The 25,710-nt window shown below is 42.7% G+C and overlaps 2 protein-coding genes and 1 long non-coding RNA gene across 3 annotated transcripts in view; 2 read left to right on the forward strand and 1 right to left on the reverse strand.

The window, feature by feature from the left end:
* Positions 1-718: 718 nt before the first annotated feature.
* Positions 719-13,199, reverse strand: satb1a (SATB homeobox 1a). Its single transcript, XM_018666688.2, is given in 11 exon segments — positions 719-2,940; positions 3,971-4,174; positions 6,092-6,247; positions 6,850-7,047; positions 8,379-8,914; positions 9,344-9,455; positions 10,639-10,704; positions 10,707-10,764; positions 11,953-12,079; positions 12,182-12,358; positions 12,710-13,199. Coding segments are annotated over 11 exon segments (2,778 nt in total). The 5' UTR covers positions 12,927-13,199; the 3' UTR covers positions 719-2,013.
* Positions 2,742-9,417, forward strand: LOC108877579 (uncharacterized). Its single transcript, XR_001960116.2, has 6 exons — positions 2,742-2,859; positions 3,193-3,295; positions 3,463-3,504; positions 3,995-4,208; positions 6,926-7,056; positions 9,324-9,417. It is a non-coding gene; the product is annotated as an uncharacterized LOC108877579 (long non-coding RNA).
* Positions 13,200-20,064: 6,865 nt separating the features above from the next.
* The window catches only part of kcnh8 (potassium voltage-gated channel, subfamily H (eag-related), member 8), a 46,866-nt gene continuing 41,220 nt past the window's right edge, over positions 20,065-25,710 (forward strand). Inside the window, exon 1 of the mRNA XM_018666668.2 lies at positions 20,065-20,210. Within this exon, the coding sequence (XP_018522184.1) occupies positions 20,135-20,210 (76 nt within the window). The 5' untranslated portion in view covers positions 20,065-20,134. The remainder of the gene's footprint in view (positions 20,211-25,710) is intronic.

Below are 25,710 nucleotides of genomic sequence, written 5' to 3' on the forward strand. Positions count from 1 at the left end.
AGAAATAGAAGTTGAGGCAGATAAAATAAAAGAAGAAAGGGAAGAGACAGAAGATAGGAAACACAGTGGCAGCGCTGAGGGGCATGTGATTGTAGAGAGACATAGATCTGCTGGTACAGAGAGCCCTGGTGATCAGCACAGAGGAATATTGTCTGATGGCTGGAAACAATGACAGCAATTCACCAACATGGACACAGTCATATAAGAGGAAATCACCAGCACTAAGTCTCTAACTCTAATACAGACAGCGGACATCAGAACCACTGATTAAATCTTTAATGGGTGTTTTACAGCAGGCCTCCGCTTGTCTTAAAATAGCAGCTTCATCTTTTCTTTTTTTTTTTTTTACCTCTCTGCTTGTTTTTCTACCATCTCTCATAGACAGTCCCCAAATCCAGTTCTATGTGTTGCTAACACATCCCAACTAAATATTTTCAAAGTGTAAATCTGCTGATATGATGCTACTTAAGAAGAAAACAACCATCTTTTTTATCTGCCAGAAAGCAGAAATACCACAATGCCCTCCCAGGAATCTCTTTCACATGAGGTTTTAAACCTGAGTTTCCTGGTAAGAAACATGTGTCACAGTTTATGTTGCTGAAAAAAAAAAGTTTCCACTTTCTGTTTGAATGTACAGTGAAAGAGATCTGTGAGATGCCTGCCAAGCAAAATGTGTTGGACCAACTGGCCTTTTTAAAAGAAAATTATCTGTCCAGGCTTTGTCTCAAAACACAGAAATCTTTATTCATCTCACTCAAGATTGTGTGTGAAAAAATGATTTTCTACTGGAAGATCAGATAGAACAGACTGAAATAACACAAACATACAATTATGACAGAGTTTCAATTTTTGCAAATAAACATGCTGACATTTTTGTTTAAAGGGTTCATGAACACTCGGCCTCTGTCTTGCATTTCTAGTCCACAATCTTTATGCACTCAGCTCCATACAGTACAGTGTGTCTGAACCATAAAATTAGAATAAGTGTAAAAGCAAACGTAATCCTTTGTCTTTTATGTTGTCTGCTTTTGCCTCTCACGATGATAAGTCGGTACAATACAAAAATGTATATCTATATTTTGAGAGAAGTACAGATTCATGCATTAATAGAAATACCATATGTAAACTATGGTGTATTCAGAAACAATTTGTTCTTTGAAAACCAAAACAAAACTTGATACTATGAACAAATTTGAGAAATAAGGACAGGAATTTGCAGTAGGAATATTTTAGATGTCATTATTATTGATCAGTTTGCTAACTCATCCATTGTTTCATTTATTGATTCATTAAGCACTTCAGGAAAATTTAACAAGATGCTCTGTATTATGTGTATTTTTCCCCCCTAATATACATTTAATCTAAAACAGAAACCAGCAATCTGATTTTTAATAAGATGTGATTGACAAACATGGACAAAAACAATGTCGTAAATAACAGTGACTGCTAAACTTTTAAATGACAAATTCTGATTCAAAACATAAAAACACTCTAAAAAACTAAAGTAGAAAACAAACTGGAAAAAATGGCGATATTGATCATAGAAAAGCAAACTGGCAGTGCCACTTTCTACAAGGCATTTCTGGCATGAACATATCTAAATTTACATCAGTCAAGCAAGTACAGTTATTCTTTTTTAAACAGTGATATGTAATCTGAGGCTCATTGTATTGGTTCCCATTGACCCGGACATATGAAACTACACACCTAACCTGTGTACTAACATTATCTGTACATATAGTCACAGTTACTTTCTGTCTCAGGATGCATTAGGGATCCTCCAATCGCAGGTAAATACATAATGTAGGTCTCTGGTATAAACAGATACAGTCAATCAACTTTAAGCCTTTCCTCAGCATTTTAGGACAAATTCCTATATAACACTCTAAAACCAAAACACTTTTACAGTTGTAACTGGCTGAGTTGTAAGTGGGCCGGTGATGTGGTGTAAGCACCTCATGGCTCACAGGGAAGATATGGCTCATCCAGGCTTTGTCACCAGATGTACTTGGGTCAGATGTAGTTCTCCTGCTCTTCCTTCAGAGGGGGAATGGTCTGAGTGCCAGCATCTGATTCTTTCAAAACAATTATCTCACTTGCCTCATTTCTCCCTGTTTGCTTCTCCTCCTCTGTTTGTTCTTGTTGTTTTTCAGGCTTTTCATTGCTTTCAACCTCCGGCTCCTCTGTAGACATGTCTGCCTGAAAGAGGTTTGTGTCTGTGCAGCTACGCTTGTTGTCTTGATCGTGTTTCGGGCTCTGGCTCTGGTGTTGATACTGGTCATGCTCTTGGCTCTGTCCCTGGTCTTGGCTGTTGAAGAAGCTGCGGATGATGTGTTTGGGCAGGCCCAGTTGAGCCGAGAGAGTGTGGACCGCCTCTTCGTCTGGGTTGAGGCCTACATCCCGGATGAAGCTCTGCAGGATTCCCAGGGCTTCATGGGACACTCTTAACCCCTCACCTTGCGCTTCATCTCCATCTTCGACCTCATTATTATCTGCCTCTGAGCAAACTCCTGCCCCTCGGCTTTCATTCTTCACGCCAGGCCACTTCACAGACAGCTTCTCTTTAACCCTGCCCTCTTTGCTGTCTCTGATGATCTCGTTAATGCCTTCCTCGCCCTGCACAGTTCCATCTCTCCCCTGCCCCTTGCTTTCTGCACCCTTATCCCTCACCCTTCCAGGGCAACCCCAGTCCCCTCCCAAACTGCCCCTCTCCCCTCGCCCTCCCTCAACCCAGTCCTTACTGTCCCCTCTCTCACCGCTGCTACTACCCCTGCTCTGAAGACGCACTCTCAAGTGCCCCCAGTTGACCCCGACCTCGGACTCAGCCGGCGATGCAGCGCACGGTTGCCGTGGAGACAGGTGAGGTCCTCCCGCCTCGGGCTGCAGGGGTTGGTGGGGTTGAAGATGGTGTTGCTGTGGCAGAGGGGAGTTGCGTTGGTACTGATGAGAGAAAAGAGAAATTAGAAGCAACCATTTGCCTTGCTGTCATATATATTGCATGTGACTAAACATACTTGGCTATTTGTATTGCCTGCTTATGTTTTACTTAAAATTTATTGGCATTTTTTCTCACAAGAGCTAGAAATAATCTGAATGTAAAAATTGACGGGAGTTGTGTCCTTCATTTGACCTCAGTTTACAGAACACGTACAGAACGATTCCTAGCAAACCATGCCACCGTTTTCTTGATAGGGTAACGTGGTATCTTTGAACCTCAACACCAGTTACATCAGTGGGGTTTTTACCACATCTACTGGAATCTGCAGGGTGTACAGATATTGGCCTGGGTAGCAAGGTAAGATGAGCAAAGGATGTGCTTGTCTGGTTTGGTGGTATAGATTGTGTGATCTGGCACTGCAGAGCAACCATCCAGGGCCTGGATATGCACATTAAACTATTACATGTGAAGTTTTCTTATCTTACTAATGCACTGATGTTCCATGTAACATAGTATACTTTCAGAAGCAGAGAGGATGCACAACCACTTTTGAACAACTGTTAACTGTGAGTCTGTACTATAATCAAGCCATCAATCCATGTGCTGGCTATGGAAGTGAAAGTAAAATAATTAATCAGCCTCACGGATCATTGCTTAATGTGATAATCATCTTTTTTTCTGACATCTCTGGCATTTAGCTGTCATTACTATGCTGCTTTTCCATTGCACACACTAGATTTGTTAAAGTGCTTTACAAAAAATGAAAGTCAGATAACCTAAGCTTTAGTGTTAAGGACAATCATCCCTCTACAAAAATGTTGATTCAAAGCTTAGAGTTATTTATCTGCTAGCCCTTGCTTCTCGTTTATTACAAACTTTTTCCAGTTTATCACTGTCATTTCTATATCTGATTTAAAAAAATGCAATTTGTGCAATTGGGATTTCTTTTTCTCAACTAACATTTACCAGATACTGTGTGAGTGTTTAGAACAGCAGTCTGTGTGTAATGACTATTTGTGTTTGCAGTCTCACCAGTGTGTTGTCGTTGCTAAGCAGAGCGAGCCTGTCGACGCAGTGCTGCTGAGCCGTCGCGTTGCTGCTCTCCTGTTCGTAGATGGCATCTCGTTCAGTCTGGGACAGGCTGAGGAACCGGCGGATCATGCACAGGTTCTCCCAGAGGGTCCTGTTCTCTGGACTGGGATCCTCCTTCCAGCGCAGCAGCTCACAGAGCCAGCCCTACAGAGGAGGAAAACACCAGCCAACCCACTGAGTAAGACTGAGTACACAGTGGTGAAGTGTTCTGTCCTTCACCCAGAGGTCAAGACTTTTTGTCAGTACACATTTATATTTCTGAGGGGTCCTTATCTGACAACTCTGTAGAGCAAGAGGAAAAAAAGGAGAAACAGGCTGTGTGGTGATCAGCTGTAATATTACAACAAAAAGCTGTTCAACTGCCTAATGTCCTGCCATAATATAATAAACGTATCCATTAGCCATGCGAATCATGTTGATAATGCTGCTAATTAGTTCATTAATTACTGAATATTTCAATATCAAGAAGCTCATCTTATGTAACTCAGATATCAATATCTTCCAACCTTGATCTTGCTATCGGTCATTTGATCGTGCAGCTGATAACAAAGCTAAGCCAGGCTAACCTCATCATGCAGCACACCTTCAAACTGCACAAACAGACAAAAAAGCATTTGTATCAGTATCAGTAATCATTTGATTGCTTCTTTAGTGTTAGGACAAAATTGCCATGGAAACATCATGGACGTTTATATGATGAGTTTTGATTTATGTCACCCCCTTGCACCCACTCTCTTATTCATTTTGTGGCTAATTAGAATTTAAGCAGATATACAGTAAGTGGTGATAAAATAGAGTATCTGAAACAAACAACAAATGAGAGTGTTCAGTCTTCTCTTGGTCTATTAACCTATAAACCACAGTAATTTACTTTTCACATTTATGCAGAATGGGTTGACATTGTAAAACCTCTCGATCTTTTGCTTGTTTGCTGTGGTTTAAGACGACCATCATGGTGAAATCAGCTAGAATTCTCTCCGCATCACGAGGGGAGAAACTTGTGAAGCAGATTGAGGAACATGAAGCCAAGCTAGTTTCAGATTCATGAACTAGAGCATGATTATGTTTGCAAGCAGGCTGATGGGCACACGTAGACTCACACACACACACACACACACACACACACACACACATAGATGCACACACACCTGGCTGTAGCCCAACTCTAGTACACAATGCCATCCAGATGCACAGTGCAGATAGAACAGAGAGATCCAGCATGGTTCTGCCTGCCAAACAACCGGGTAATACAGAGAGAGACAGAAAGAGAGAGAGGGATAGAGAAAAAGAAAAAGAGAGAGGGAGAAAGAGAGAGGTAAAGAGAACATAGAGAAAGTAAGGTAAGGATGGAGGCCAGTGAAGAGATAGAAAAAGAACCTCAGGGGTTTTGGACCACCTGCCTGTATTGGCATGACCGCTGAATGACCTCTAAACATCTTGATGATGAGTAGAGAGAAAGGGAAGTTACAGCAGTGAGAGAAAGAGAGAGAGAGAGAAAGAAAGAAAGAAAGAAAGAAAGAAAGAAAGAAAGAAAGAACTGAAAATTGGAGACATGCACGAGAGGAAGAGAAAATGAGACAGCTAAAATCCCCCCATTCCACGAAGGGAAATTATCCTCAAAACAAAAGGCAATAACAAGCTTATGGGGCCGCCATAAAAATGAGAACAATAAACACTCAAATCGTGCTTGTGTGTATGCGCATTAGTGCATTTGTCTGCCCGTGTGTGTTTGTGTGATTGCGTGTACTTGCATGTGCTCGTACAGTATGTCTATGTGCACAAATAAGTGGTGTGTACGTGTGTATGGCAACTATTAAAGCGATAATTTAGGACACAATAGCAGTCTGATGCACTGATGATAGTCCTCTGCAGAGTACAGCTGCTGGTTGATTATCTGGGCTTCCCTCCACACACACTAGCCATCCCTGCTTTAACTGGGGAGATGGATTCATCATGGACGCTAAATTTGAGCAATCAAGCAACAGAAACGATTGGGTGCAATATGTGTGTGTTTAAAATTGGGCCTCTTCATCAGATTCACCCCCACGAGCGAGCAGGTACCTGACTCTTGGAGGCCGCCACTTTTGCGAACAGGGCCTGAGACACCTTGGCTCGCTTCATCTCATGCTGTATCTCCTCGTAGATCGAAGAGCTGACGTTAAGGACACAACTGTCCGTCCTCAACACTCTGTCTGCTGTGACTGGGGACAGTCTGGCCTAAAAAGAGGCAGATGGGAAGACAGAAGACAAAGAGATTGGGTTTAAATGCCACAGAGTAATGAGCATCTGCATCTGCCCATTCATTGAGGGAGATTAATCTAAAGCAGAGTGCAGTTGAGTCCGGTTTGGCCAGGATCTCCATCAAACACACTTTAACATTTTCAGAGAATGGAAGCCAGCTGGGGATCAGCTGGGGAGCTCCTTACTGCAGACCCAAAGTTACCTGTATTTGGCCAAACCAAACTGGGAGAAATGGGGGGAAAAAACAGCAGAGAGAAGAAAATCCTGCTAACATTTGCTAATTAGCATTAAACGCCAAGTACAGCCGAGGTTGATAGGAATGTCATTAGTTCTGCAAAGTAACCCAGTCGTTTCTGCGCTCTTTCACCATTCATGCAATATATATATGACAGATTACTTTTGCTAAGATATAGTTTTACAGCAATAATTTGAATTCTCCTTGAGTACAAAATTCAGCTCAAGCAACACTGCCCCCATTCCAATATTCCACTGCTCCTCCCCAAGGACAAACACATTTCAGAGCATTTGTTTACTTTTTTTTTTTTAATGTCCCTGTTTTTCGATGTCTGCTGGCTGACCTGTGTGGATCTTGGTGGCGTGTTGTTGCAGGTGGGTGTGATTCCAGTCAGGCTTCTCTCTTTCTCCTCCTGGTAGATGCGGTCCCTCTCCACCTCAGGGAGCTGCAGGAAGCTGTACATGGCCCGCAGGTTGACCAGCAGGGACTGGGAGGCGTGTTTGGGGTCCTCTTCCTTACGCAGGATCTCAGATAGCAGGCCCTGGTAAAGGTACGCACAAATCGGATCAGTATCATGCATATCAAAAACACAGCCTTTTGCGTGTGTCTTGACACCTTGAACACCACATACAGCTGATATCAGGATAGATTATCTTTTGCCATTATCTTTATGCAAAAATCGCAAATAAAAAGTTTCTTATACACTCGAAGGAATTTTACAAAAGCTCCTTGTATCCAACTCTGGATCTCACTCAAACAGGCCCCTTGACAAGTTCCTGCAGTTTAGTGTTTCACAGCTATAGATGATATAGAGCCTGCTCCCAGTCAGTGCTAAGCACACTCTACACTCTCTGTAGAGCTAGTATTATTCTGTGTGTATCTATGCAGGAAAGTCTTCAAACGTCACATGGAGATTGTAGGGCTTCCTCCCTGAAAAGAAATCAGATTTCATGCTGGCAGCGAGATGGCATGAGGGGAAACAGCCTTCTTATTCAAATCCTGGATCATCTTTGAATCTGCCCACCGAACCCCGCCTTCTGAATAGACAGAGGCTTTGCACGAACCGCCAAATGACAAATGCTTCCCTCACTTCTAGATGGCATCTTGGCTTTGTGCCCAACTTGTACGGCTGGCACCGGAGCACCTTGGACTTGGCAACTGGGAAACATGGGGGTGGATAATAACTGGCTCTGCTTATTGTGATGAAAATGATAATGGCAGTAATAATAATGATAACAATGGGCTTAGCCTGTCCTTTGAGCTCCATTTCTGGGGGCGTGGTGGTGAATGTACAATGATGGACACTGATAATGTAGCATTTTAGTGTTAGAGGCGATGGTAGAGGGAGATATGGATACAAAATGAACGGGCCAATAGGCAGAGGAAAGAGAAAGATTTTTTTTTTTTTAAAGATGGATTGACAATAGGTAGAGGTAGATTTTAAATGAATGGAAGGGCTGCCAGAGTGAAAGGTGGCAAGATGGAGGGACAGTGTGATAGAGAAAGAGGTAGAGAGGGAGACAGCATTTCTCCAAGGGCTTGTGATTAGTTGGCCCAGCAGCTGCTTCACTGCTGGCACCAGTTTTTGTACTGCAGAGAGCTGGCACAAACACACACACACACACACAAACACACACACGCACATGCACAGTGGTGCAGGGGTGGGGGGCACTGCGGCAAAGGCCATGCCAATGTGCCAACCACCAAACACACATATTCACAGATCACACTTACCTACTGCCACAACACCTGATAACACTTCCAAAAGACAATCATCAGAAAACAGTGGTGACCTCTTATGAATTTTAACACCTTTCACTCAGATCATAGTCACTGGTCCCCCCCACCACCCCCACCTCTCTGCTTTCATACCTGGGTCCTGTTAAAGGCCACCCGGGCAAAAATGGCTTGGGAGATGCCTGCTCTCTTCAGTTCCTCCCTCACACACTGGTAGATGTCACTTGGCACGTCACACGGCCCCACAGAAGACCCAGCCGATGTCTGGTTTTGCGGCGCGGCTGCAGGGCCTCCCCCTGGGCCGCACAGTGTCTGCTGAGGGGCTTGGGTATCAGAGGCTTTGGAGAAGACCTTGGCAGGAGCCCTCCCCGCAGGGGGGTGGTTGAGATACTGCTGCGGGGACGGCGAGAGACCCTGGCCAGCTAGCATGCGGCTAACGGCATACTGCTGGTTGAGAAACTGGGCCATCACCAGCTGCTGGTTAACCATTTGGGAGCTGAGAGGTTGGGTTACCAGCCCGGGAGGCCGCAGACCAAGGGAAGAGCGACCACATATGTTTGCTACTCCTCCGTGAGGAAAAAGGAGGGTCTGGCTCTGCTCAGCGGGGCTACCTGTGATTGGCTGCTGGGTGAGGGTAATATGTGCTGACTGCTCAGAAAAGCTGTCAATCTCTGGTGAAGGAAAGCAAAGACAGATGTAGAATTATTAACACATTAAATACAAACCGTGTGCCCTAAATCTGTACTACTTACTAATTCTAAGCAGGTTTTGGGTATGTTGTGTGTATAAGGTGACAAAATATATCATGGATATTAAGTATTATATTCAAACCAATACAAAGAATACAAACTAGATGCGGTGGATTTTTGAGTGTGCTGTACAATAAATATAGGGCATTGAGACACAGAACAAAACGTCACATTTTTGTATAATTTCCTATCAATATAAAATGGTCAAGTGTTGTTTTTTGCCTGCTTAAACAGTATACTATTAGTATGTAGTATGTACTGTGTAGAATTATCATGCAGTACGGACCTGGGACATGCTATAAGACTTATTGTGCACACTTAATGTTTGCAGGCTTGATTGAGATCTCTCACCCTTGAAGCATTTGGTCTTCTTGAAGTGCTTGTACCATCGACCAAACTCGTGACACTTGGCAGCTGAGACATTTGCATAGTAAGTGCTATTTACAATAGATGATATCATACTCTGAAACAGAGGGGAAAAGACAACAGAAATTCATTACATTTTCTGAGCTCCTGCAATGGGCGGCCTGGGTGTCTCAGCTGTTCACACATCTGATATTAATGAACTCAGATCTGTGTTATTAAAAAGACCCCCAGGTAAATAGGATAATAAAGATAGATGAGTGTGTCAGTGTGTGAGCCGTTTGGGTGCGTACGTGTGTAAATGCACAGCGTGCATAGTGTGTGCGCGTGTGCGTAATCAAACAAAACACTAGAGGTCATCAGAGACTATGCCTCACTGTCTCTTACTTGCACACACATATACACACACATACACGCCGTTTTTCCCCGAAGACCGTCCTGTGCAATCTTTACATCTGATTACACCTTTCATCTTCTCATATTTATTTTAATCTGCTTCTCGCAAACAAGAGAGGGGGTAAAGGGAGTGATAGGAGAAAGAGAGATATGGGGGGAGGGAGGAATGACTTGTATCAGATCTTAACACTGAAAAGAAGGGCAGAATCCAAAGAAGAGAGAGATAGCGAGCAGTTTCTCTTTATCAAACTGTAGATGTCCTAAGCACCCTCAGGCAAAATTACAGATAGACTAGGTTGATAATTATGAATATTCATAAAGAGGCCTTCCCCAAATACTGCAAGATTAATGTACAATTATTTCTGCAGTTGTGTCTGTATTTCCTTAATTAAACACTCAAGACTCAAAGGAGATCTTAAAACCAGATTTGGGTGTTATTGCTGATTCAGTAAAAGGTGCAGAGAAAAAGCTAAATACCAAAGAGCGAGAGTGATGGACAGATAGACCGTATGAGGGTGAGATGGCAGGTGAGGCTGAGAGACAGATAGGGTGGCAGGCAGACAGGTTGGCAATCGGCAGAATCAAGATAGGCAGCAGCCGAGGTAGCGTGGCTTTTTAAGAGATAGCCATCTCTCCGTTATCTGTTTCTCTCTCCTGCGCTCTGCCCCCACATCTTATCTACCTCTGCATCTGGACTTCCTGTCTAACTATTGGACCACACGCTTACTCTGTGTCATGCATCAAAGTAGGCACAAAAACACACACATATACACACTTGTGCAGGACACAGAAGGGCATAGAGATTACATGCATGCTTTGAACTTCAGTCCTATTTCTCGTCTTCTCTCCTCTTGTATACATATGTGTATGCATGTGTGTGTATGTACCTGGGACAGCGGACACTCCTTGGCCAGCGAGCTCTGGTTCATGTCTTTGAGGAGCTCCTTCAGCAGCGATTTCTCACCGTGGAGTGACTCCACTGCTCGGCTGGCAAGTCTTCCAATTTGGGGCAGCTAAACAAAGAGCAAAGTGAAAAGACTTGAAGTGCAGTATTACAGTTTAAATGGGCATTCCAGTAATTTAGTACAGCACTTCCATAAATTCAGGAAACTTACAACAGTATCCACTAAATGCTGGATCCATAGTGTCTCACAATGTGATGTAATTTTCTCAGACTTTAGAAAGCTCCTCAGAGCCATCCAAAGACAATATACAAGAGTTTGTAGCAGGCCCTTTAACAAACAGGATTGCTCTAAAAGCTCTTTACCTAGCATGCACTGACTGTCACTGACAAGTTGCCAGTCACAGAACCAAGCAATCCCCTCCACCCCCACCTGCCACCCCACAATTCACACTCATAGTGTGGACTTCCTTTCTAAATGCTTTATCACACATGTACACTGTATGATGCACTTAAAGAGACACATACACTCTCAAGAATGAAAGTCTGTGCTGTGGGAGGAAGACTTACAGAAAGTCATGAATACATGGAAAGCATACACGATCCCAGGCCTTTTTTCACAGAAGGCTTTTTAAACTGTCACAGTAGGAACGGTGCGTGTGTAAATTATAAAATTAAACAATTTCCATTTAGCTAACTCAGTGTGCATGATGGCTCACTGTCACACTGTCATGACTTTTCCGTCTATAAATCTAAGTCTCCTCTGAGAAAAAAGGCATAATAGTGATGAGTGTGCTATACTGTCCCAATGCCTGTGGGGGTTATGGGGGCAAGACTCGATATGTGGCACAGCTAAAGTGTAGAGCCAATGTAAAAAAAAACAGAGGAGATGCTTATAATTTAAAAACTCTAACAAGTACAAAATAACTTTTAATGTCTTCCACCATTAAAATGCTCATCAATATTCATTCCAACAAGCAAATAAAATCACTCATTAAATTTAATCTAATGATGTTAAAATGGAAAAAAAAAGAGAATAAGAAGATGACAGTGCCTGATGACAATTTTGTATGGGTCTGATTTGGTCCATGCCCTTTGGTTATTTTATTTTATTTATTCAAATTAGGGATGGTGGGTGGGATGGAGTCTTTTCCACAAGCTTTGGGTGAAAGGCTGGGAAGTACTAAACAAGTTCTGAACCCATCGCAGCACCAAATCGCAGGCAGTAACACTCCAGGACAAGGAGTACAACCTGGCTGTAACTTCAGATGTATTCATAGATGTAATGTCTGCTCTCTACCTGTGCAGCTGTATTTTAAGGGTGATTACATGGTGAACATCCTGCAGCATATCAGCCACCGTGGCGTCAGGAGCATCTGTTACACAGGACAGAGGTACCGGGTTCCACCTTCCTACCTGGATCAGACCTGAACACACACACACACACACGCACACACAAGTGAAAATTGTGAGAATACTTAAAGCTGGACTTATGTTCTTACCTCTTTACGTGCATGTGTGTTGGGTACCTTTAGCCTGTGCGGCAGAGCTGTGAGAGTAGCCCAGTGTCAGCAGGGCCATCTCTATCAGCTGGTTAAACAGCAGATCTCTCTTCACCAACACAAACTCAGCATGTTCCTCTCTCTTCTCTCCCTCCAGTGAGCTTTCCCTGTGCTCCACCACGCAGAACACCGGCAGCAGGCTCCCTGAGACGATGGAGACAAATGGTTACATTACAAAACGGTTACGTACATAAGTAGTTCAAAAACTTACAAGGTAATGATTCATTTCATCATTCAACTCAAATATTGTTTGTTTTTTAATCAAGTTTTGGAATTTCCAAACTTGTGCTCATCTCTAAAATCTAATGTCATCAGACTCGATCCAGTGATGGCAGATTGTGCGAACCCAAGACACATCAGGAGTTATAATCACTGTGCTAAAGTCCCAGTCAGTAAGTGTAACTAAAAAAATCATTCAGAAACAAAACCCCACTAGGCTCCTCCTTTGCACCCAGCCTCTGAACCCCCTCCCCACCTCAGCCCCACATACAGTACCTCTGCTGTGCCAGCTTTTGCCCTGTGGCCTCACTGCAGTGGGCTTCTGGGCAAGGCAGGGGTTTTTGGCCACAGGACTCCCCTGCCTGCTCCTCTCCTGGGCCGAGGGTCCCGCTCCGTTTTGTTCCAGGCGAGCCAGCTTGGCAGGAGGGGGTCTGGGGTCTACAATGGGATCGCTGCCCTCGGGTTTCTTGGCTCCATTACACAGTATGTCCATCTGTGGTCTCACGCTAATACAGAGACACAGGCACTTCAAAATCAAAGACTGTGCAAGGTGTCCTGATAAAAAGCTCTTACATTATCTTGATCATGAATCTGTGGTGTGAATGAATGGTGACCTTTTGGTGTTGTAACCTCTTATGTTATGATCCATGTAAATATTACATATATTTTCAACTGACTTTTGCAAATGATAAAGGGACAGAATAGGTTACATGCATCCATAATATTCAGACAGTAATTAAATAATAACATACAAAGTACACCAAGAAGTGTATCTGGATACCTGGCGAGTGTCAGGAGTGTTAAAGAGACCTGTTTCAGTCATTTACAGGTCTGTGTCTAATAAGAAAATGAGAAAGCACAGTTGTTTTACACGCACGTACACAAACACACACTCAGATCAGAAGGATATCCGGATCAGTATTAGGGGGGTGACCTTCACACAGATGCAGCGATTAGGATAACCCTCTAAATCCAGTCAAAAGTCCAGCGAATGCTACAGCACAGTGTTTTCATCAATAAACCTGCTGTCATCTCCAGGCGCGCCGCTGCCGTCAAGTGACAGTGATTCAGTTCATCTTCAGCACCTAGAAACGCGCGCTAATCGTCCCACGTCCGATCCCGCCGAAGTTTTCTATCGAGGCGAAACCAACCTGTTTCAGCCGACACAACGTGCAACCTCGACCTGCCATCATACATCAACAGCCCGCTCCCGTAGACGACGGCTGTATCCACGTTATCCCCGTTTCCATTGATCTCCGGTTGAGGAACAAACCCGCTTCTTTCGACTGTCGGTATGTGTCCAGACCAGCTGTACGCTCCTGTCCTTACTTACATTTATCGTGTGTTTACAAACGACATTGTCTCGTGGTTACTGCCCATGTAGTTTTGCCCCTATTCTTCCGTGTCTCACCGCTCACCGACCGCGCTTAGCTCTCGGTGTAACGATGAACTGGCCTCAGTGCAAGTTCAGAGCGACCTCCCCATCCAGAGCACCGGGACATGCTGCTACTGTGGATCAAGCTCCGGAGAGAACAATGCACGGCTCGGACCTCCTGGAGTACATTTCCCTCTATCATATGTTAGGCTACGGCACTGACGCTGGGACAGCAGTTGTTGGTTACACTTCAAAGCCCTGTGCGCACGAGGAGAGACAGAGTGGTAGAGAGCGAGGGAGAGCAAGAGACACCCCCCACCCCCACCCCAAACCATCACCTCCTCCACACACACACACACACACACACGCATACACACAGACTCATAAATACACGGACCCAGCTGCATTAGCATATGGTGTAATAATGAATTCACTAGCGCGCTCCGTAAATGTATTAAATGTGACAATTGCGCATAAATCTATTTATTATTTTCTGCCGCATGCTGTGCACGCACTTATTATTGTCTTTAGGGTACTGGAGCTCTCCATGGTAACAAAGTGGAGCAGGACAAGGTGGAACTGGCTGACTGATATTAACTTTTGAACGCTGATGTCTTATTGTCACAAGATCATGGCTTGTGTTTAATATGAAGATAATCACATAAGCACATTCTTGGCTACATTTCCTCCACTTAGCCAAGAATGTGCTCTATATCTCATTACAGTTACAGTACTATACTATGTAGGCCCATAATATATATGGCCTTCTATACTTTATAGTAAAATATAGCATTGAACTATATTGTTCTAAAACAATATTGTACTTTTTTAAAAACTATATTATACTATACTATACTACACAGTATAGAAGGCCATATATATTACTATGAGTCTACACCGTATAGTATAGTAAAAATGGTAAAATATTAGAACAATATAGTTCAGTGCTATACTTGACTATACTATACAGCATAGCGGGCTATATATATTATTATAAGCCTACATAGTATAGTATAGTATAATAAAGTACAGTATAGTATAGTAGAGTAAACAATTGTAAAATATTTAGAACAATGTAATTCTATACTATACTATATTAAACTATATTACACTATACTGTCCCATTATTATTCAGATAATTTAACTCTGACACTGCTCAATAAATCACATTGTGAAATATAATAATATAAAGTAGTATCATCAAAAGCTCACAAAAGAAAAAAAAGGAAAAATTTCATCACTGTACCTCAAAGTTTTGATAGAGCTGAATCAATAAGCATAGACAACAGCTTGTCCTCTTTCCTGTTTGCAGAAACCTGAAGTTGCAGCCAACTATCAGCAGACCTCCTCTGTCCAGTCCAGTGCAGATGAGATGCACTTCACCTCCACCGCTGTGATCCGCAAATGGTGCATAAAATCTCTATGAAGGTGTCACAAAACAAAGGGTGGCAGGTATGTGTGTCTGAGAGAGAAAGAAAGAGGAAGAGTTAGAGATCCTTCAAACTGGCAGATAAGATTCAAAGACTTGCCTCATGAAATGTTACACCGGTGTGGTTACAGGTCTATTTTTTCTCCAGCCACGTAGATGGGTGGATGTTGTGCAATAGGAGCGTATGTTTGGGGAGAGAGAGCCGTGCTCTACTACTTTTGACTAATTAAACAAAGTGAATTAGCTATCTCCCCAGCCAGAGCGAGTCATGGCTGGTTACACATCATTCATCGTGACTAATTCAGAGAGAGAGATGTCACTCAGCTGGGTAGAAATATGTGTGTGCATGTGTGTGTGTGGGTGCATCATCCCCATAAGTTCACTGTTTGTGTGTGTGTATTTTAGTGATATCTGCTACAATTGTGTGTGTGTGTGCCTTTAAGTGTTTATATGCTCCCATTTCTCTCTCTCTGTCACCCTCTGCTCTACTATTTTATCACTGGCTTGATAGGTCGTCAATGAGGCTGGCATGCTAAATGATAATTAAGACCATTACACGCTCACAGAGCATGCTACCAGTGCAGCACACGGCTGCCTCAATTGCAGCCTCATCTCAGGGGACACCCTACTACTCACACAGTCGTGTATCTCTCCAAATTAGGTTAGATTTTCATTCCACCTCATTCGCCATGGATGTGATGTGGTTATTATAAACTCATGATATGGTTAGTGAGGCTGCTGCCGTTAGATGGGTGGAGGCATCATGTTGGCATGTTAAAGGGGAAATGAATTGCCAACTCTCAGAATTGCACATCTCTGTTTCTCTTGTTCATGTATACTCCTTGATCTGTAGTATGTTTGCAGATACACACAAACGCTAACACAAAGCACACAGAGGCACTCACAAATGCATGTGCGTGTTCATGCAGAGGAGGATTTCGGATGCAGGGCTTTTACTTATAATAGAACATTTTTTCATTGTTATGTTGGTACTTCTGCTTAAGTTAAGGATTGCTTTTTACCCCACCGTCCTGGTCATAGTTCTATCCTGAAATATCCTAATCCACAAACCTCTCTCTGCAAACGTATTAGATATCCATACAATAATCTTATCGCTGACATTGTGCCAGAACTAAGCTCGAAGGTAGCTGTGCCTCCTCAGGTTTCTTCCTGATCTGGGGTGTGTACAGGCTCATTGGCCTATTAACGTACTGGTACAGGTATCAAATACTGGCTGAGAAGAACATACCCTCAGGTTAAGTTGATGTATGGATAAAAGTCAGAAAGTCTTTGACAAAAGAGGTTCAAGTCTGAATGCAGGGACCTCCAGATTTCAGATAAGATTGTGAGCTCAGGTGGTGTCCCCCTTTACCCACCAGATTTAAAGACTGATGGGTTTTGTTTTGTGGGGGAGATACAGATGACAAGACAGAATAAAGGACAAAGGATAGAAAGTGGAAGTACTGGGTTAGAAGAGAGCAAATGGGCCTGATATGTCATGTGGCTGCTACATTATGATTGTATGACTGCTAATGTGGCTGTGTACATACTGCACGTACAATATGGGCTATTAGCTTTGTCAGAGTATGTATATAGAATGAACTTATCCCATATCTTTAAACAGCCATACCCACTTCCTGTATAGCCCCAGTGGGCATCGTAAAAACCATTAATGTAAAATGTTGGCACAGTGTAGCCTTTGCAACGCAACAAGAGAGTTTTAAAGCATAAATGCAGGACTCTGTGTTGTGCAGGCACAAGGCCAGATCTGATTAGAGTAAACTAGGATTGTTTATAATGAAACCAAAGAACAAAGAGAGACAGAGGAGTGGAGTTGGAATTACAATAGAGACACTCATCATTCATCTTAAACCAGTGCCCATAGCTTGTCTGTAAAACACACAATCAATGTAATTACAATTCTTGCACTATAATTGAAACTTCTTTGATGAAATTTAAAACAGGTATGAAATGTGCTCTTGACTGTCTTTCATATTTGAACAAACATCTCTTTATATTAAAGCCCCTTTCTGCGGGATTAAATTATTTTAAACTCTGGCGACCCCTAGCGGTGACGTGAGAAAAGACAGCAGACCCAGGGAATAAATGGCTCAAAGCTACACATAGACTGCACCAAATTGCACAGTGACTCATAATTTTTCCACAGGAAAAAAGTCTCTATATCTTGTCCCAGCTGGGTGTTTGTAATTGTATCACTGTATCTGGGACTCAGCCATAATACAGTCTTCTGCCAGTTGGATCCAAAATGTAAGCTTTTAGCTAACTTTTGAGGATGAGAACGTATTACACTCTCATAGCTTAACTGCTTACAATGCGAGTGTAATAACACACTTAAGAATTTTATATATATATATATATATATATACACACACACACACACACACACACACACACACACACACACATATATATATATATATATATATGGTACACAGTGTAGTTTCTTGTATTTACAGCTTCTTTTGTGGCTGTTTTGCTTTATTTATTATTTTAACAATTTAGAAAATTTCAATTATAGTTTGTTAGCCTCTTGTTTTTATTTGTTTGTTTGTCTGTTAGGCATTTTTTAATTGGCATTTCTTTAAATTTAGCAATTTGTACACAGCAATGAATAACTGATTGATGATTTGATGACTCCGGGAACAATAAATGGAGTGATGTGAGTAAAAAGACACTAATTTGTGGGGGTTTAATAGAGCCTCTGGTGAGGTAACACCCTGAGCAACAGTGACTCACTTTGACTCAACTGTCACTTCACTATGAAGTTAAAGTTAACTATGACGCACACACATACACACACACACACACATAAACAAACAAAATGTGTGCACCGGTGATCAGGCTTAAATGATGCATTAAGCACTTCATTACTCAGGTGAAGCATCACTCTGCGCTGGCTGTCTGTTTTAATTTTATTAGCTGGCATGTTTATTGAACTATCTCTCTGTGCTTAACTACTTCACACTGCCTCACCTCAGGGACGTGATTCATGTGTCCTGTATATGTTTTGTATGAGCGTGTGTACGTTCATACACTTTCTTTGCTTGTTTGAAGCCACTGAGGTGGTATATGATTCACAGCAGTCAGCCTTAGAGCACCTCATGACTTCACCTTGTCCAAATGACATAACAGCTGTAACAGCTGCTTCACTTGTGCGGAGGATCTGAGTAGGAGGCGCAGTGCTTGACTTTTGGTGTTTGGTCCCATGCTGTAGCACTCTTACTAATGGGATTGACCTAGATTGGAGTTTAGTTGGATTTGTTATGTTTGGCCCGCATACTATGTGTGAATGTGTGTGTGTGTGTACGTGTATGAACGTACTCCAGGTTTGTTGTTGTTTGCCGGAGGTGTCTTCTAAGTGTAACATAAGGCTTGTAATGGAAAATCTTGGATGTAATCCCATTTATGGATTTCCAGATGAGAGTCTGGGTTTGCAGAGTAGGATTATATGATTAGTTATGATTTCATGGGGCAGAATTTTGAAGTCTTCATTTGTAATTATCCATCAATTTACTCACTTCTTTCCTTAATCGAGTCACCATCGATATTTTAGAAGACAGACAATAAATAAACAGTGTCCCTGTAATACATACATGTATGCCTTACTCTGCATTCTCCACAGAGTGAATGATGATATATGATATATTTAAGTCGTTTTTGCACTGTGTTTGCATCACCGTGCGGTCCACATGAGGGCGCTATTGTGCCACTGATATGTCTGGTGAACACTTTTAACCCCAATCATGACTTACATGCAGGTCATGCCTTACTCTTGCCATCGGGTGGCGCTAAAAACTCGTGTGATGTCTCTGTTGCTATCGCCAGCTGCGTGCCTGCTGACAGGTTACTGCGAGCGCGTGGAGAGAGGAAGAGAGAGAGAGAGAGAGAGAGAGAGAGAGAGAGAGAGCAGCGTGGACAGGTTGACAGTCAATCAACACAACAATATAAATGAACCATGCATCTCCGGAAGCCATTACACTGCAATCTGTCTTGCAACGATTGCATTTTGTTTCAGTTTCATTTATTAATTTATACATCAAGAAATGCTGTTTACAACCTCTCTCTTTCTCTCACCCTCCCTCCTTTTCTGGCAGTCTCTTTTACATAATGCCTGGACATCCTTTTTCTCTGTTTTTACGTTTCTTGCACCATAAATGCATCATTGTAAACTATTGTTAAACGTATCTCTGAATTAATGTGGTGCAGTATAGTAGGAAGCAGGGTCAGTGATAATAGTGATATCAAACTATTTTTCACTTTCACTGCTTTTAATGGGGTTTCCATCGATCGAGTTCCTAGTTGGTCTCTATTCTTCTATTGTGTAATTGTGAGCGATTGCACAAAGATAAACCAACGGCCACTTTATTGGTGAAAAAATACAGATGGTTTCTCCAAGAAGCTGGAAAAAATGTGGATAAAAGTTGTGTTTCTGACTTGCGAAGCCACCGTATCTCCACACCGAGAAACTCCCCGTATTTGCGCTTTGATCACAGTTGTTGTTGGGAGTGATTGATGCCTCCCACCACTACGCGCCGAGGAGAGACGATCATTGAATCCAACAGCACAATAATGGCACCGCTGACAGGGAGTCTCACTCTCTCTCACGGTCGTCCCCGGCTATCACCTGAACCGCACCTGTGGGCTTCACCCTCTCCTGTCGCTTACACACGCAACACGAACCCCAGACACTACTGCGGGTGCGCGCATCGCGTGCACTCCACACCCGACACCGTAGGGATCTCATTGTGCTGAGTTGACTGGATAGCCGCTTGTTCATATAGGTTCAGCGCTTTCAGTGGGAGCACCTCACACGTTTGGACGACTTGCACCTTCTCTTCAGTAACTTTGATGGGGACTTCGACATTAAGCAGGGAAAATGCCTGTGATGAAGGGATTATTAGCGCCGCAGAACACGTTTCTGGACACTATAGCCACACGGTTTGATGGCACCCGTAAGTTTGCTTTTAATTATTTCTAACAGTCGAATCTTTATTTATCAGCTATTACAGATTTTTATGCAAAATCTCGGGTGAATTGAATTCTGTTTTGGACGGAAATTGACTGCAGCCTGCTTCCTTGAGATCCTTGAGTAGATTAAGAGCCTACCACCCACAAAAAATCTCATCAACTGTATGCCTCTCATGCGTTTTAGGTTTGTTGCCCTTGATGCGAATGGCCTTTGATTTAAAGGTCACGTCAGGTATCTCAGGCCACACTGCTTTCCCTTTTTCTAAGATAGACTTTAACTCCAAGGTAACTCAGACTTGTTTTATGTCTCAGGATCAGACAGTTGTGGAAAGCCGGAGCAATTAGTGTGGTGAGGCTGTCGCTGTCTGTGGTGCTGAAGCTTCAGCGGGTTTCAGCACCGCGGACAGCGACAGCCATATCACCAGGGTTAAAAACAAAACAAAAAACAAACCAAAAAAAAAAAAAAAAAAAACTGGGCGCTCACGCAAGTCTCCCAGCTCCACACGTTTGGACAACTCGCTCACAAGTTGCAGCCTGTGTCACAATATTTGATATTTGCGAACACACCTGGGCAAATGCAACTTTTCCGCACGTTGTCCACACGTCATTTCTTTGTGAAGTTCAACCTTTATTAGCTCTGCTCTTTTCGCCGGCAAGTCCTGCGGCTAGAGCGAGCTTCCCTCCCTCCGGTCCGAGACCAGCAGTCGCATTTATCAAAATTAATTGGTTCGTCGGCGGCGGCATTACAGCAAGTCTTTTTTTCCCCAGGCTGAGGCAGACGCAGGCATTTCTAAAAGACAACTTTTGTCTGAACTCTCTCCTCTTATCTTAGTGGCCCTCTTTTTTTTCCATAATGAACATCTTCTACTGCTCTTGGAAGATTGTTGGAAATCAGTCTTTTTTTTAACAGCTGTCGTTCGCTCCATGTTTAGTCCATTTTTTGTCCTTCCTTTCTGCTTAGTTTCAGCTTTTAAGAATTTGTTGTTTGTTTAGGGTATGCGTTTTTGCAGTGATTTGTTTTGTTTAGAAGCTGTGTTATGCCCCGTCTTTATCCTTTAATTCAGATAGTGTATAAGTGTTACACAGGGCTTCCAATAAGGGGCCATGTACAGTGTTGGAAACTAGTATTGTGCACCTGATTATCTTGTCAAAAGCAGCACAAATATCACTTTTTGTGTCACAATTATTTTGCTGCTACAGCTTTTTAAAACATGCTTTTCAGTCAGCATTTTGTGCAATCTGAGCAAATACCCAACACCTACTGTTAAGATGTCTTATTTTAGACTTATTGGTAATATTATGTCATGCCTTTAGTGGCTGTATCTAACCCAAACTCCTCACCTTACCCTTCTCATACCCACTCTTTGGGACATACTGTTTCCTGCGGGATGTTCATACCACTCAGAGAGACACAATAACAACCACAGACATCCATCCTTGTTTCAGTCCCCATAACTGCTGTTGAGCACCACTGCACGGGTAAGAGCAGGCTATATGTTGAGTAGCAACAAACATTCAGCTGCCCAGACAAGATCTGTGTTCTAACACAAGGGGATTGCAGTGGTACTGTACCTGAAACAAGTGGTTTGTCAAGCCCCAGAGAATGAACTGCTGTCCTTGAGCCAGTGAGGTATAGAGGAAATTAACGTTGGATTTGGACGGCAAGATGGGGCAGACTGAAGGCAGTGGAGCCTGACGGGACAAATTGGGGGCTGTTGGCCTGGCCAGGAGCACATATAAGGGAGGTGCCAGGTTCACTGCTATGTGATCCCCTTTGACGTCATCCAGAGCCCATGCAGGCAGGTCAGCCTTGGTAGCAGTGTATGATAAATGGGTGAAAGTGAAAGTAGGCAAGTCCTTAACTTGGTCTGAAAAGGTCTTATACGTTTACTGGTGGCCTTTAAAGCCGATTAAACTTTTTCAGTGTTGAGAGAGATATATTCCTCCATGTTCAGACCCAGGCTTATTCAAATAAATTGAGGTGTCCCAGGTATAACCCAATGGTTACAAAGGCAGTTAATAATTGGAAAATTTCAGGTTCAATTCAATTCTATTAACAGCAAACCCAAGTTTGCTTGCTTTTTTAAGTAGCTCAGATGAGGCCAGATGTAAAATGTTGAAGGGTTTAATCACTGTTCTGTGTTTAGAGAAAGTAGCAGTTTCTCAATTGCTCACAGTTCCTCGGAGGATGAGGGAGGAAATATACATAAATATTCCCACAGCATCCCACGGCTGTTCATTTTGAACAAAGTCGTCTCTCAGCTCGATGCATGCTGTCTCAAAAGACCAACAGTGTTTGTGCGTTTCACTGTATGCTTTGTCGACTTAGTGGTTGACAGACACAAACACCTCTGATCGCTGTATTGGGTTCGGTGTGTCCCTGTTTGCTTGTACTGTAACTAAAATAACAGAATCTGTCTGTGGCTCTGCACTGTGATGACTGTGTTAGAGTGCTGTGACACCATGTGTCATCACTACAACAGTGCACCATCCAGGTGACAAATCTCACCACCTGTCCGTCACTGGAGCTGTATTTAGTGGTGCGGTGCTCATTAGAATCACACATTGTCACTTAGCTTACATAAATATTTCTTTTACACAAAACCGGGGTTTTTTTGTACCTTCTCTCTCTCTCTTTCTCTCTGCCTTTCTCTTAAAAAAAAAACACTTCTTCTGGCCCCTAAATATACTTCAGACAAAAAGGATGTTTGGTTGAACTCATAATAAATCATGTCCACAATAAGGCATTAACCTGTTACTGGGGGTCCTAAGTAGATATTGCCTCATTTTAAGGGCTCATGAGCCAAAAAGGCTGAGAACTGCTGCACTAATATAGTCATTTGAAGAGTATGTACAGTTTTTGAAAAAGAAAAAAAACACCAGAAATTCAACATATGTATGTTATCATTTTGCTAAAAAGTAACATCAAGTAAACAAGTTTGCTCTTATTTTGCATGTATGTAAGTCTAATTTTAGAATTCAGTTCCTTTATAATTGGTACCTATAGTGTAGTACATACATGGTCATGTCACTTAAGTGCAGTAGAGGTATATCCATATGTTTCCCTGTACTGAAAACTTAATACCTCTGAAGTGAAGTCATTACTGTCAGTAATGAGTCATTACTAGTCTCGTCAACACACCAGAATATTTGCTGACTTGACAGCCTGTCAGCCAATAATGGCGTTGGTTGGGGAGATGGAGACTGAAATCGTCTGTCCTTCTGCCAAATTAAGCAGCAGACGGTTTGGTGGTACAGCCGTAACAGAGGGTCTCCCAGTGTGTGCTGCATGCTCCCTATCCTGCACCATTCTTTTAGATCGCTATTTTCTAGCTCTCAGCACACACTAGTTCCACCTCCACTAGGCAGGTAATTACTGTCACAATCACTGACACAAAGACTTGGAACAGCTGTGTGTTGAGTCAGTACAGGGCGGCAGTGGTAATGTTTAAGTGTGTATGCGAATGAAGCAGGGAGACAGAGAGAGAGAGAGAGAGAGGAGAGATAGAGACAGAGGGAGCGATGAAGACAGAGGAGGAAACAAGCAGAAGGAAAAGGGAAAGTGTGGAGCATTTTCGGCACTTTGCTGGTGTGTGTCACAGAACTTTATGTGTGTATGTGTGCGTAGGTGTGTAACTCTGTGTGTGTGTGTGTGTGTGTGTGTGTGTGTGTGTGTGTGTGTGCGTGCGCTCGGCTGTCTCCGTCTTTGAGCATGAGGGTAGTAAAGCAGAAGTTTCCTCTCCACTGATTAACTTTCTTTAACTGCAGCACATCTAATTAAGCTGTTAAAAAGTGGCTGTGGGATCCCACATCGTGATTACCACTCGCTGCCAGGTGAATGTTTAAAAACTCATCACAGTATCGTATGCAATAAAAGAAACTGTCAGATCCTGCTGTCTCAGAGATGACGTAGGATATAATGCTGCTGTCCCTATGGCTCAGCAACCTTATGACCTGCAGTAAGACCCAGGGAGCTAATTACTGATTTTGAAACACCACAGACCGCATACAGACACTATGTTTCAACACAGTTTATGAAAGTGGAGATAACCTGGATTATTTATTGGGAAGACATCGGCAACTGTTTAATTTCCCTAAATAGATGCTCAGTAGATTATTATCTCAGTAATATCATTACCCTAACTTGTGAAAAGGCAGGTCTGATGTTGTCCTCAGCCAGAGACTGACTGTGAAAGAAGTAATGAGCGCAGTTATGAGACTGTGAGGGAGTAATCAATCATCATTGACTGTAGTGCTGCAGGGTGCAGAGGGGTTCTCACTTACTGGCAGTGGATTGGCACTGCTGTTCCCATTTTCTCCAAAGCCCACTTAATATCAAGAATGTTTTATCTTATGGTAAAAATAAACAGAAAGGATGGTGCTGTGCTGTATCATAGTAAACGATGCAGAATATAGAAGACCTTTTTTTCTTTTCACTAAATCATATCACCAGAAAGTAGCACAGTGAAATCCGTTCACGTATCGTGGTTTGGTAATATAGCGACTACTTATAGGGCTAATCAGTAACAAGGTACTTAACCAGGCTAACTGGCTTGCCGCCATCTGGCTACCAGTTGATAAGCTCTAGTTAGCTTGCTAGCTACCACAAAAAGTTTACACATTTATTTGAAAAAGACATATTTGTACCATCAAAGGTTGTGTGTTCTGTTTATTCTAATTGCTAATTGCAGGAGTTTACAGATTTTTCTTTTTATTTCTGAAAATAGCTGCTTGCTGCTCCACTGCATAAACTATAAAAACAATTATGTGCCTCAAGACAACATGTTTTAACTTGTATTAATCACGCTGCTTCCTACAGCATCATCAGTTGCATGTTGTGTTAAAAGTAACAAGATCCTGAGCATCTGCCGAACTCATTCATTGTAAATCATCATAGCTAAAGGCATCAGCTAAGTGACGAAAATGTTAAATTAGTGTTTTGAATTAATAGCAACCCAGCAGTGTCCACTGGCTGTAACAAGGCTTTGACAAAGTATGCAGTTAAAGGACACAGCCACCAGACTCAGCAGGCAAACACTGTCCTCACAGTGAGGTCACTAGACTTGATTGTCACTGTGTACCTAAATGCCTCGTCTGCTGCACCAAACTTCTGGGACTTCGGCGTGAGAGCTCTCCTCGTCACCGTGGACGTTCTGCCTTGTTAACCCGCCTAATGAGCGAGATTCCTCTCCTAATCACCGTCTCTAATGGACTGTCCAAAACGATCGACAAACGGGGTTTCACCAGCGGAAGTCTGGGCCAAGTCGGCCATTTTTAGACTCAATTAATTTTTCAAATGAGAGGATTGGGCTCTGTGAGAAAGAGAGAGAGAGAGGCTGTGACTGATTTTTTTTAGGAAGCAGAGAGGGAGGCAGACAATGGAGGGTGAAAGAGATACTGACCATGAGAGATAGAGAAAGAAAAGCAGGGAGGCGGGCTGGGAAATTACAGGAATGTAATGACTGGTGTAATGTTTCAGCTCGG

This window comes from Lates calcarifer, linkage group LG3 (genome assembly GCF_001640805.2).
Source record: "Lates calcarifer isolate ASB-BC8 linkage group LG3, TLL_Latcal_v3, whole genome shotgun sequence".
Lineage (NCBI taxonomy): Eukaryota > Metazoa > Chordata > Actinopteri > Centropomidae > Lates > Lates calcarifer.